Genomic DNA, 13,045 nt, shown 5'->3' on the forward strand with positions numbered 1-13,045 from the left:
GGATGTATTCAGCCTAAGATGCTATTCAACAACCACATGATAATGTCAGGGAGGCAAACTGGAGGTCAGGAGAGAGACTGGGCTGTAGTTATTATGACTTTGCAAGGCACCACCATCTAGGTGTGTTTAAAGTCACAAGACTGGATGAGAAAATGATGAAGAGAAAAGATAAGGAATCCATCCAAAGACTGAGTTCAGAACACTCCAAATTGTAGAGATAGGAAAGAGAATGTTTCTTCAGAAGACACTAAGAAGAAGAGGCCAGTGAGGCGGGAGGAGGGCCAGGAGAGTGGAACCCATTATTTCAAGAAGGAGAGAGTGGGTAAACTGTGTCAGATGCTGCTGAGAAACAGAGTGGACGTGACCAGAGAAGAGACTGAGGATGAATTGTGGCCTGGCTGTCTTTTTTTAATTCTGGAAACAACACTGAGGTCAGAGGCTCTTCTAGACTCATCTATCTAGCCTCAGTACCTAGCACAGACCTGGTGCACAATATGTGCCGTGGAATATGCATGGGATGGATGAGTGAATGGAAAAACACTGGGCAGCAGTGAACTTCTGACAGTCCCAAGCTGGAAGGTAGTAGCTCTGGCTTCCAGTCTTGCCTGTATGAGTGACTTGTGCATCCCTGCAGCAGCTATCATGCACCTGTGGGCTCCTCCTAAGTCTGCAACTACTGCTGCCTCTAAAGAGGAAACGTCCCCCATTTCAGTTAATGCTGGGGTTTTGCATGAGTGAGCCCCTTCAGCTGTCTCTCACTGCATCCCCACCCATGTGAAATGTGTCTATACCTCTTTCCCTGCTGGCCTGTTCACCAGTGGTCCCTCTCACTGTGTGCACGTTTTAAAAAAATTAATTGGAAGTTTGTGCCTCTTTATCCCCTTCATCTATTCTGCCTTCCCCACTCCACCATGTTCTTACTAATCTCCTCTCACCTCCTACAGCACCTGGACCCATGCATTCTATCCAATTTTCATGAGCTCCACACTGGAGTTGGTCACAAGCACAGATGTTTTCATCATCTATTGAATCCCTTCTCCCAACTTTTACAATTGCTTTTTTATCTTCTCTCTGTAAAAGAAGAATAATAGCAACACAGAAAACATCCTGCAACCTCACATCCTCCAGTTGGTTCCCACATACCTCTCTCCCTTCTCAATCAAGCTTCAAGGAAGAGTTAGCTACATTTTCTGTCTCTTGTTCCTTACCTCCTACTACCCGCCCGCACACCCTGCCAAACATGCCCTCTTTTATCACTGTTTCTCAAGGCTGCTCTGTATCAGGTCAGCCGTGAGAGCCTCACTGTTTCTGCTGTTGGGGGCAGGGCCGCTCTGCTCTCCCTCGGGGGATGAGGGCTCAGCGTGAGGGGCAGCTCTGCTCTTACTGACATGGGGGTTGGGTGCAGGCCTGCAGCTTCCTTCATTCCTGACTCTCTGGAATGACTCTCTGGGAGCCTGGCCTTCTCAGGCTCCTCGGCTCGGTTAGCTCCTGGGGCCATCGCTCACCGCGGCAGTCCTCAGAACCCTCCCTTCATCCGACCTCTCTGCTCTCCTCCCCTCTGCCAGCTTTAATCCCGGCAAACCCTGATGGTGCCCATGTCTCCCGTCCAGGCCACACCCCGGTGAGCACTGGGCCAGTCAGTCTGGGGTGGCAGGCCTGAAGGGCGACAGGGAAGGCTCCAAACCAGGCCAGGGCCCCGGGGACAGAGGGCAGTGGGTGGGTAGATCTCTGATACTCTTGGGGGGCAAGTGACTGAGGACAGAGGCTGCTTGGTTGGGGAGACTGATGGAAGGGAAGAGTTATGGTTGGCATCCTGGTTTGTGGCTTCGGTGACTGGGCTGCAGGCAGGCCCCTTTATGAGGCAGGAGGAGAAGCTGATTCTCAGGTTAAAGTGTCCAGTTCAGTTTCAGCTCTGTTGGGTTTGAGGTGCTTCAAAGAAGAAGATATCCAGCAGGCGGCTGGCACTCCAGGTGGGCATCTTGGGAGAGATGCCTGGGTTGGGACCTTGATTTGGGACACAGTGGTGACTGAAGATTTGTTGGACAGAGTGTGAGAATGAGAGCCACCGGGCCGCCGCCTGCAGGGGTGGGGGCTGGCTGCGTGTCCTCTGCGAGGACAAGGGCCAGTGGCCTGGGGGTGCGGCTCTGATGAAGGGGAGCGTGGGCGGTGGAGCAGCTGCTGGGCAGCCTGGCTGAGGCACAGGCTCGCCCTTGGCAGAGGAGCAGGGGCCATGGGGGAGCAATCTGTTTTGGTGCCAGACCCTTAGAGGGGGCGTGCATGTCATCGTGTGTCCCCAGAGCTGTCCCTCTTGGAGGTTCTGGGCTACTGCTATTGGAGATGAGGAGTAAGGAAAGGAGGGGTCCAAGTGGTCCCCAGTCCTCTGCCTGGTGGTGGCAGTGGCCCGTGGCTGGCCTTGACCTCCCCTGCTCACTCCGTGCTCTAGGCCCAGCCTCCCCATACATGTCCCCTGGTCCCCACAATGATCTTGCCCTCTGCTGCCCCTCCTGTACCCCTGCATTCATTCACTGAGCAGTGCTTCACCCAAGCCCACTCTGGGCCCATGTTAAAGCCCCTCCTAATCCCCAGGCTTCCAGGAGGCCTGCCTTGAGACCCCGATCAGTGTGAGGGCCCCCAGCTTTGTTTGCATTGCCTGGGACTTTCTGTCTCCATGGTCTGCTGCCTCTAGGGTCCAAGCAGGGACCTGGAGACACTAGTTCTGCTCTCTCAGGTGCCCTCATTAGCATCCTGGTGCCTAGCCCCACAGAGAGTGCCTGGGGAGCAGCGCCGAGGCTGCTTGTTATTACCACTCACTGCAGAGCTTGCGGCCTGCCATTGCCATGGTGACAGCCTCAGGCTGGGATGGAGGGGGTGGCTCTGGCTGGAGGGACCACAGGCAATCTGGGGAGCACGCTGACCATTTCTGACCAAATCTGGAAGGGCGTGCTGACCAGCCTCAGCAGGGGAGAGCTGTTCTGAACCTCCTGCCCCGGCGCCCTGACCCCATGTGGAGAGACACTGGAACACACTCTCCTGCCTCGCTTCTAATGTTTCTCTCCCTGGCTGCTCCTTCTCAGTCTGATTTTGGGGACAGCCCTTCCTCTACTCAGCTCTCAAATGTTGGGGTTTGCAGGATTCTGCCCTGGCCCCTCACTCTATTCTCTTCCTGTGTCACCCCACCATTTGCTCCATTTGCTCTTTCTTGCTGCCCACACCCAGTCCATCTCCAAGTCCCATCCATTCTCCCACCGAAATAGCTCTGCCCAATCCTCTCAGCTCCGTTAGCACCAGCATCTCCACTCTTGCTTGCCCTCTACTCCAGCCTTCACTGAGCAGCCAGAAGGATCTTTCTAGAAGGTGATGCTGTCCTCATCACGCTTCTGCTCAGCCTTTCCAAGACTCCCCCGAGCCCACAGGAGGGAGTCCTGACTTGGACCACTGCCTATGGAGCCCATGGCAGCCTTCCTTTTTATCCTCCCCACTCCCTGCCCAATCTACAGGGCTCCTCTTTGCTTCTCAGCTGGAATGACCTTATTTATGGGGTGCTGGAAAGAATGAAGGAAGTAGCCCCAGAGACAGTGCCCCTGGTGGAGTAAGTCAATAAGAAATGGCACTCCCTTGTGAGGAGCATGCACCCTGTCTCCAGTGAGAAGAGCCATAGAGCTGAAGAGGGTTGGTTGGCAGCTGCTTTGGGCCAAGGAGGTATACCTCGCCCTCTGGGGCAGGAGTCTGGGGGCAGTGGCTGGTTTGGAAGTGGTCAGCGGCCTAAACATGTGCCAGACATCTGCAAAAGAGGCACCGGAAGATGGCTTAAAACATTTTTTGTTTGTTCTTTTTGCTTTGATAGTTCATATGTCAAAAAAATTTGCTGGGATAAAAGAAAAAGAGTATTTTTCAATTTATGACTGTTTGCCTTTCAGATGACTTGTCAGAGTGAGGCAAGTCCCATTGTCTTCCTGGTGCTTGGAGCCTGGAACTTAGGCAGCACCCAGGGTGCTGGGCTTTGCCAGGTGGACTCTCGTTGTGTTGTCACTGCTCACCTGCAGCTCTCCTGCCTTATGTGGGTGCCGGGGTGAGGGTCCTGGACGTACATGGAGGATGACAGAAAAATCCAACGGTGTGAAGAGCTCCCCAGCCAATAACCACAACCATCATGCACCCCCTGCCATCAAGGCCAACGGCAAAGATGACTGCAGGACCAGCAGCAGGTGAGCCGGCTGAGGCTGGGCCATTTCAGAGATGGCCTGGAGGCGGTTACTTCCTTCCAGCTCTGCCTCCTTCTCCCAGAGCAAACAATCTTTGGCTCCAGGATTCTCTGTATTGGGATCATGGGATTTCTAGGTATCTCCCAGGAGCGGAGAGTGCTGATAGGGGACAAGGTCAACTCTGCTCCTTCCTCCGCAGGCCACAATCTGCGGCCGATGATGACACCTCTTCAGAACTACAGAGGCTGGCGGAGATGGATGCCCCCCAGCAGAGAAGGGGTGGCTTCCACAGGTGGGTTCCGCCACTGCCCTGCTGCTATCCTATCCTGCCCCTGGGGCCTGTTAGAGTGGCTAGGATGGCTCTTCTCCTCTCTGTGACATTGGGTCTTTCTGACCAATGGGGAGCACTGTCCCTTTGAGGAGGTTCCTGTGAACAAGCTCAGAGTTGCCAGCGGAGGCTTCCTTTCAGATCTGCCTAGCTCAGCACAAGGGCAGAGATGCTTCTCAGCAGAGGCGCCTCGATATAGGTAGGGCTCTGAGTCCCCAGTCTAGAGTCACAGGCTCCAAAGGGAAATCAGGAAGCCTGGGTCAACCCTCTTCCTGGCCTGTCCTCCCTTAGCACAACCTGCATCTTGGCCTGGAGACCTCCTGTTTGTCCTTTATAGTCAACCAAGATGACACCTCCTACAGGAAGTCTTCCCAGAACCCCTTCTCTCTAGGAGTCATGCCTGATCCCCAGCCCCCTGCCCTCAGTCCTGGCTCCCATGCAGCTATTAGCCCTGGGGAATTGTGGCTGGGCCATTTCCAGGACTCCCTGTCTGCCTCCCAGCTCCCTTGCTGGACAGGGGGCTTCGGTGCACAGTCCTGCTCTCTGGCTCAAGCTGCCTCTCTCCACTGTAGGATTGTCCGCCTGGTGGGCGTCATCAGAGAGTGGGCCAACAAAAACTTCCGTGAAGAGGAACCTAGGCCGGACTCATTCCTGGAGCGTTTCCGTGGGCCTGAGCTCCAGACCGTGACAACGCAGCAAGGGGACAGCAAAAGCAGCAAGGATGGCGAGGGCAAGGGCACCAAGTATGGCTGCCCAGCCTGTGGGACTGGAGGGGCTGTCAACCATGCAACTGGAGGGCTCGCTGGGGTTTCACGTGCCACCACCGGGGCAGATCAGGGCCTATACCAAGCCTTGCCACAGCAGGGAAAGGCTGGGCATGGAAGCCTGCTATGGTTTTTAACTCTAGAACTTTCCCATCGCCCCTGCCCACAGCCTTTCCGACAGCCAGTGGAGCACTTGCTGTGGGAGCCCCTGGTGGCCTTTCTACCCTTAGGTGCCCCTTGCCGTTGGTCCTCTTGCTGCTCACGGAGCAAGCAGCAAGGGCACCTGAATGTGGGCCCATTCTAGCAGTCAGTAAGGGCAGACGAGGGCACGAATGGGGGCACTGCTGAGGGCATGCCCCTATCAGTGCCAGCATGGGCACAGAAATGGGTCTTTGGAGAGGCCGTGCTGGGAGCTGGCTGGCAGGGGGCGACCCTGGAGAAGCTGAGCAGGAGGGTCTGGGGAGGGCAGAGAAGGCGCAGCTGGGGGGTCTGTCCTTTGAGGAATGATTCGGTGGAGGCGGATGTCTGGCCAAGCTGACATTCCCCACTCCAGCCCGTGGAGGATGCAGCACGTGGGAAACTGATTTGGACGCTGGAGGCCAGTGGCCAAACAGGGAGGGCGGGGTGAGCAGGAAGCACGGGGAACTCATTTGCTTGGACTTCCTCTCTCTTCCTGGGGGGATGTGGGAACAGGCCCTGAGCCCTCATTCCCGTGCGGTGGGGGTCCCACCCCAGTGAAAGCCCTGCCCTTCTCCACGCCTTCTGGTAGGGGGCCTGCAGAGGGCATGGGAACCCATGGGCCCATGTGGGGTCAACAGAGGAAGATCCCTTACCCAGCTGAGCTCTACTCAGATGCCTAGTCCCAGCTTGTGGCTCCTTGAAAAATGGGACCCTGAGCCAACTCACCCCTTACCGCACACATCCCTTTAGGCATTGCTTTTACAGGGATCTAGGCCTTTGGGAGCCGGGGTGCTGCCACACTGGGGACCTGGTCCCCAAGCCTGGCCTCTGTCTGTCTTCCCAGGAAGAAATTTGAACTACTTGTCTTGGACCCGGCTGGGGACTGGTACTACCGCTGGCTATTTGTCATTGCCATGCCTGTCCTCTACAACTGGTGCCTGCTGGTGGCCAGGTGAGCAGGAAGGGGGCTAGGAGCAGGTGGCCAAAGCAGCCCAGTGCACAAGTCCTGGGGTTGATAGCATGCCAGTATTAGCTGAGGACACAGAGCTCACCCCAACCCAGCCCTCTTTCTGGACTCTGTGCTTGCCAAAGACCCCTCTCTCTGCCCTGTTAACCACCAACTCCCTAGCTGCCACCAGACTTAATATCTACCAAAGCTCCATGTCTATTCTTGTCCTGGTGTCTGTAATCCATTCCTACTTCCCCCCCACCGCCAATACTTTCCTAGGTGAGGCCAGCCTCCTCCCCTGCGGGACAACTATAGCAGCCAGGCACCTGCTCTTTGCGGGCACCCCCACCCCTCCACTGCATCCTCCCTCCATTCGTGCAACTAGCGTAGAAACTGATTATGTCACTCCCTCCCTACAAACCGTCCAGTGGTTTCTCCATTGCCCACAGGATGAAGGTCAAGCTCATGGCCTTCAAGGCCCTCTGGACCTGGTCTGCTCTTCAGCTCCAAGTTCAGGATACACCCTTGACCCATAACTCACTACTCTTGGATCATAACATGCTGTTTCTTCAAGATAAAATTCCCTTTCCTCATTTTTGACCTATGGAGATTCTCCTTGCAGTCTCACTTCTGAAGCCCCTCTCTCCATGTAGCTTTCTCTGCCAGCATTTCCCACCCCACCTATCCCCCACCTCAGTCATTCAATGAGCAAGGGTTTCACCGAGTGTCTATTGGGTGCTAGGCTCTGTGCTCAGTGCTGGTGATAATGTGGAGCTCTCAGGCCAGAGGGGGATGCTGACAATAAACACTAACCAAATGAATGGCCAAGATGATTCCAGGGACTGGTGGCAGGGAGCTACTAGAGAAAGGGCAGTTATGGGAGGCCTCTCTGCAGAGCTGATACCTTAGCTGAGAGAGTCAGCTGTTCAGATGCCTGGGATTGGTGGAGGGGACATTCTGGGAAGGCGGAACAAGTGCAAAGAGACTCTCTCAGGAGAGACCAGTGTGGCTGGAGGACCAAGAGGCAGGCACAGGCCTGTTCTGCCGGCTTTGTGCACCAGCGGAAGGGGCTAGGGTTTTATTCTGTGTATCATCAAGTGGCCAGAACGAACTGCTCCTCCTTGTGACTAGTACGTCACTGGGTCATCATCCCTGGTTCTATCCCCAGGCTCTCGCCATTCAGTCACCAAGCCTTGTCAATTCTTCCTAAAACTCTCCTGCAGCCTCCAACCTTTCTCCATTCCCACTGCCTTGCACCTAAGCTTGGCCACTGCCCTGTCTTCTCCCGTCTGGATCGGCTAATGCTCTGTGTTGGGCTCTCAATGCGTGTGTGTTGAAGAGATAAGCATGGAGGCTCTTCAGCTCTGCATTGTAGCCTATTCTTCCAATGACTCATTTCTCATTCGACTCACACCAGTTGAGCTCTCCAATCCTGGTGCTCTGCACTGGGCCATGGAGCAGGCAGTGATGTCTAAGAGGCAGTCTCTGTCTTCTCGGAGCACACAGTCCAGTGGATGAGGCAGATAAGTAATGGTCCGTGGTGGTGTCTATATAATAATAAGTGGTAGAGTAGAAGTGGCTTGTCAATAAGTGTCTCCCTGACACCAGGCTGTGGCCTCTCAGTGCCCTTGGTTGCCATCCCAAGCTCTGCACACAACGGGCCCTCAGTCTGAGGCCTCCAGGGGGCCTTGGCTGGCTTTGAGGGTAAATCCAGCCCTGTCTTCCTGCAGAGCCTGCTTCAGTGACCTACAGAAAGGCTACTACATAGTGTGGCTGGTGCTGGACTACTTCTCAGATGTGGTCTACATCACAGACATCTTCCTCCGATTGCGCACAGGTAAGCAGGCAACTGGGATGCACGGGTGGGAATATTGTCCATATATCCAAAGGCCTGGGTCCAAATTTTCAGGAAGCCCTCTCAACACAGTGTTAGATTCAACTGCCTGGGTGGGACTTGACTTGGTGCCTGCCCCTCTTTAAACCTCGTGGTCCCCACATGTTTAGTGAGGTTCAGATCTGCGAGTGATCTATTAGGGTCGTGTTGGCCAGCTCTGTTATGTGAGTTTCCTATACCCCTCCTTGGGAAGGATGGTTTAGTAAGCAGCTTGTCCCTTGCTAAACATTAGCCCATTGGGATGGACAGGCAATGGGGAGGGCAGAGGTGATATGCTGGCTTGCCTCTCTGTTAGGTTTCCTGGAGCAGGGGTTGCTGGTCAAAGATCCCAAGAAGTTACGGGACAACTACATCTACACCCTGCAGTTCAAGCTTGATGTGGCTTCTATCATCCCCACAGACCTGATCTATTTTGCAGTGGGCATCCATAGCCCTGAAGTGCGCTTTAACCGCCTGCTGCACTTTGCCCGCATGTTTGAATTCTTTGACCGCACTGAGACACGCACCAGCTACCCTAACATCTTTCGTATCAGCAACCTGGTCCTCTACATCTTGGTCATCATCCACTGGAATGCCTGCATCTACTATGCCATCTCCAAGTCCATTGGCTTTGGGGTTGACACCTGGGTTTATCCCAACATCACTGACCCCGAGTATGGCTATTTGGCTAGGGAATATGTCTACTGCCTTTACTGGTCTACACTGACCCTCACCACCATTGGGGAGACACCACCCCCTGTAAAGGATGAGGAGTATTTATTTGTCATCTTTGACTTCCTAATTGGTGTCCTCATCTTTGCCACCATTGTGGGAAATGTAGGCTCCATGATCTCCAACATGAATGCCACCCGAGCCGAATTCCAGGCAAAGATCGATGCTGTCAAACATTACATGCAGTTCCGCAAGGTCAGCAAGGAGATGGAAGCCAAGGTCATTAAGTGGTTTGACTACTTGTGGACCAATAAGAAAACTGTAGATGAGCGGGAAGTTCTCAAGAACCTGCCAGCCAAGCTGAGGGCTGAGATAGCCATCAATGTCCACCTGTCCACACTCAAGAAAGTGCGTATCTTCCAGGATTGCGAGGCTGGCCTGCTGGTGGAGCTGGTGTTGAAGCTCCGTCCTCAGGTCTTCAGCCCTGGGGATTACATTTGCCGCAAGGGGGATATTGGCAAGGAGATGTACATAATCAAGGAGGGCAAGTTGGCAGTGGTGGCTGACGATGGTGTCACTCAGTATGCCCTACTCTCAGCTGGAAGTTGCTTTGGAGAAATCAGTATCCTTAACATCAAAGGCAGCAAAATGGGCAATCGACGCACAGCTAATATCCGCAGCCTTGGTTATTCAGATCTCTTCTGCTTGTCCAAGGATGATCTTATGGAAGCTGTGACTGAGTACCCTGATGCCAAGAAGGTTTTGGAGGAGAGAGGCCGGGAGATCCTGATGAAGGAGGGGCTGCTGGATGAGAATGAAGTGGCAGCCAGCATGGAGGTGGATGTGCAGGAGAAGCTAGAGCAGCTGGAGACCAACATGGAGACTTTGTACACTCGCTTTGGCCGCCTGCTGGCTGAGTACACGGGGGCCCAACAGAAGCTCAAGCAGCGCATCACGGTTCTGGAAACCAAGATGAAGCAGAACAATGAAGATGATTACCTGTCAGATGGGACGAACAGCCCAGAGTCAGCTGCTGCTGAGAAGCCGTGAAGGCTTGGATCTGACTGTCTCTCCAGCCTTGGCCTTGAGCCCTGGAGCTAGCAGAGCTGTCTAAGTCTCCACATGTGTGTGCATTACCCTCGTGTTCGTCTGAATTCTCTCTGAAGCTTCTCTGTCCCCAGGCTTTTGGCTTAATCAACCAGGAGCCCTCCTCCAAGCCCAGTTAACAGCCAAGCTTGCGCACAGCACAGACTGTGTTGGCCTGGATTCCAGGAGCTTCAGCCTGTCCAAGTCTGAGGAAGGAAGAGGAGGCGGCTGAACTATATTCAAGGGCTCTTTCCTGGGACTGGGAGCCTGGACAATGATCTGCTCTGAGGAAGGCCATCTGCAGGGGGGGGGTGCACCCTACTGTAGTGTTCCCCACTCTCTCTCTGGGCTCCTTTGCATCTAGCCCCTGCCCACTTGGTCCTTGGTTTTCTAATATGCTCTCTGAATGTCCCCATTTCCCTGCACATGTATCTAGTTGAAGCAACGGCTGCAGGCATTTAGCATAGGTACTCAGTACCTGTCTCCCAAGGCAGGCCAAGGGCGTGGAGGGGGCATGGAGGTGGGGCTCACTGAGGGCTCACTGAGGGCTTCTCGTTGTCAGGCACTCCAAGTGTTGCTCTGGTGATCTGTCTGTCTGCTGGCCAGGAGAGGGATCTCTGCAGTCTTCTCGGGCCCAGGGAGATGATGGTGCTCCTGGCTTCTGGTCTATTCCAGGGCAGGGAGTAGAGTGCAAGGTCACTGGCAGTTGACCAGCAGGCAGTGCCACCTGGAGAAGGAGGTGGGTGGGAGCTCTGGCCATCACTCTCTATGCAGAGCACTTGCGAAGAAGCCCTGAGGCAGGTGGTGGGTGGGAGACTCCTCAAGCTAATATCTGTAGTAGAGACACAAGTTAACATGTTCCTTTGAACCGTTTGTGCTTACTGCTCAGTGCTGCTTATTTGCATTCTCCCCTTCCTCCCTCATCCCCTCTCGTTCCCGTGTATTTCTCTTTCTTCTTCTCCAGGACTCACTCTGCCTGAAACATCCCTGCCGTCTTCCTTTTCTTGCCTAAGCCCTTCAGGACTCGGCTTGGGCATCACCTTCTCAGAGAAGGCTCCTGGGACTGCACCTGCTCCCACACGAGGCAGCCAATCACCCCATCTCTGGGCTCCCACAGTGCTCTTGGGTCTCTCTGGCCTGGTTTTTGTTGCACTCTGAGATCGGTTCGATGGATCTAGTTTCCCCTCCAGACTGTGGGCTTTTGAGGGCTGGGCCAGGGCAGTTCCCCTCATTGCTCCGTGTGCAGTCTCGGCGACATGCCTGGCACAGAGGAGGTGATTGGCGAGTGTCTATTTACTGGGGCAGTAAGTGAACACCCAAAACTACTATGCTTCCATTTGCCAGCAGCCAGGTCTTGATAGAAACACTGGCTGTGTCTGCGGAGTTGGGGAGAGAGAGGTACAGTGGTACAAAGGCATCTGAGTCTGTCTCTGTCCCTCATGTTGCTATGTCTGTAATCTATGAATCGTGGTATAATACACATAACATTTGTATGTACTGTTAGCATGAAGTACACTCATATCATTGTGAAACAAATCTCCAGAACTTTTCATCTTCCCAAACTGAGACTGTCCCCATTAATCAAAAACTCCCCATTCTCCCCACCCCCAGTTCCTGCTACCCATCACTCTACTTTCTGTCCCTATGATTTTGACCACTCTAGATACCTCACAACAGTGGGATCTCGTACTATTTACCATCTTATGCCTAGCTTATTTCACTGAGCACATGTCTTCAGAGTCCATTCATGTTATACATGTGTCTGAATTTCCTTCATTTTTAAGGGTGGGTAACATTCCATCGTGTGGATAGATCACATTTTGTTTAGCCATTCATCCATCAAGGTACACGTGGGTTGTTTCCATCTTTTGGCTACTGTGAACAATGCTTCTACTTTCACTCCTATTGAGTATATACCCAGAAGTGGAATTTCTGCACCGTAGTTTTCTGACGGGCTGTCATACTGCTTTCCATAGTGACTGCACCATTTTACATTCCTACTGACTGCGCACAATGATTCCGATTTCTCCCCATCTCACCAATACTTGTCATTTTCTGTTGTTTTTTTTCTTGATAGTAGCCATCCTAATGGATGTGCAGTGATATCTCATTCTAATGTTGATATTCACTTCCCTGATGAGTAGTGATGTTGAGCTTCTCTTCATATGCTCGTCGGCCATTTCTATATCTTCTTTGGAGAAATGCCTATTTAGCCCTTTACTATTTTTTTTAATTGGGCAGTTTGTTTTTTGTTGTTGAGTTATAGGGGTTCTTTATATATTCTGGATATTAACCTATACCAGATATATGATTTTCAGTTTTCCCTCATTCCACAGGTTGCATTTTCACTCTGTTGATTGGGTCCTTTGGTGCACAGTAACTTTTAATTTTGATGTAGTCCAACTTATCTGTTTTTACTTTTGTTGCCTGGGTTTTAGCATCACCATTAGTTTTTGTTGGAATTCATTCGTCTAGTGAGACCTCTTTTAAATTAAATGTAATTTCTTTGCCTCTTCTCTAGATTATAGCAACAAATCTTAACCAGGAGGTTACACTCTCCTGGAGGGATGTGCGAGATTACTCATGCCTGGGCCCTGGCCCTTGAGAGTGGCACAGATGGCGAGGCAACATTCGTGAAGGGACAGAGTCCTGCATATGCTCCTCCTTTCCATGTTGGGCTGGAAGAAAGGCTCCTCACTTCAGGAGAAGCTCAGCCACCAGGGGGAGGAGCCCTTGGAGACGCAGGTGCTCATTGCTGAGGCCACACCCAGGAGCTCAGTGTCACCATGTGCTGGAACCTAGACATGTCAGTCTTGCTGCCCTAGAATGGCACTCGGCGCAGAGTAGGGGGATGATGGCATTGAAAATGTTGCCCTGGAAGAAACCTGCAGTGTTTTTCCCTGGAGACTGGTTCACCCTCAGTCCAGTCCCAGTGAGCGCTCTATTTCCAGTCCACATCAGTTGGGTGGACACTGCGTGTGCCATCTCGTT

The 13,045-nt window shown here is 53.1% G+C and overlaps 1 protein-coding gene across 1 annotated transcript; it reads left to right on the forward strand.

Annotated features, from left to right (window-relative positions):
- Positions 1-4,063: 4,063 nt before the first annotated feature.
- On the forward strand, positions 4,064-10,462 carry CNGA2 (cyclic nucleotide gated channel subunit alpha 2). Its single transcript, XM_017671650.3, has 6 exons — positions 4,064-4,205; positions 4,402-4,494; positions 5,103-5,273; positions 6,319-6,426; positions 8,154-8,260; positions 8,613-10,462. Exons 1-6 carry the CDS (start codon positions 4,096-4,098, stop codon positions 10,016-10,018), a joined length of 1,995 nt encoding a protein of 664 aa, XP_017527139.2. The 5' UTR covers positions 4,064-4,095; the 3' UTR covers positions 10,019-10,462.
- Positions 10,463-13,045: the final 2,583 nt, after the last annotated feature.

The sequence above is a fragment of the Manis javanica genome, chromosome X (assembly GCF_040802235.1).
Source record: "Manis javanica isolate MJ-LG chromosome X, MJ_LKY, whole genome shotgun sequence".
Taxonomy (NCBI): domain Eukaryota; kingdom Metazoa; phylum Chordata; class Mammalia; order Pholidota; family Manidae; genus Manis; species Manis javanica.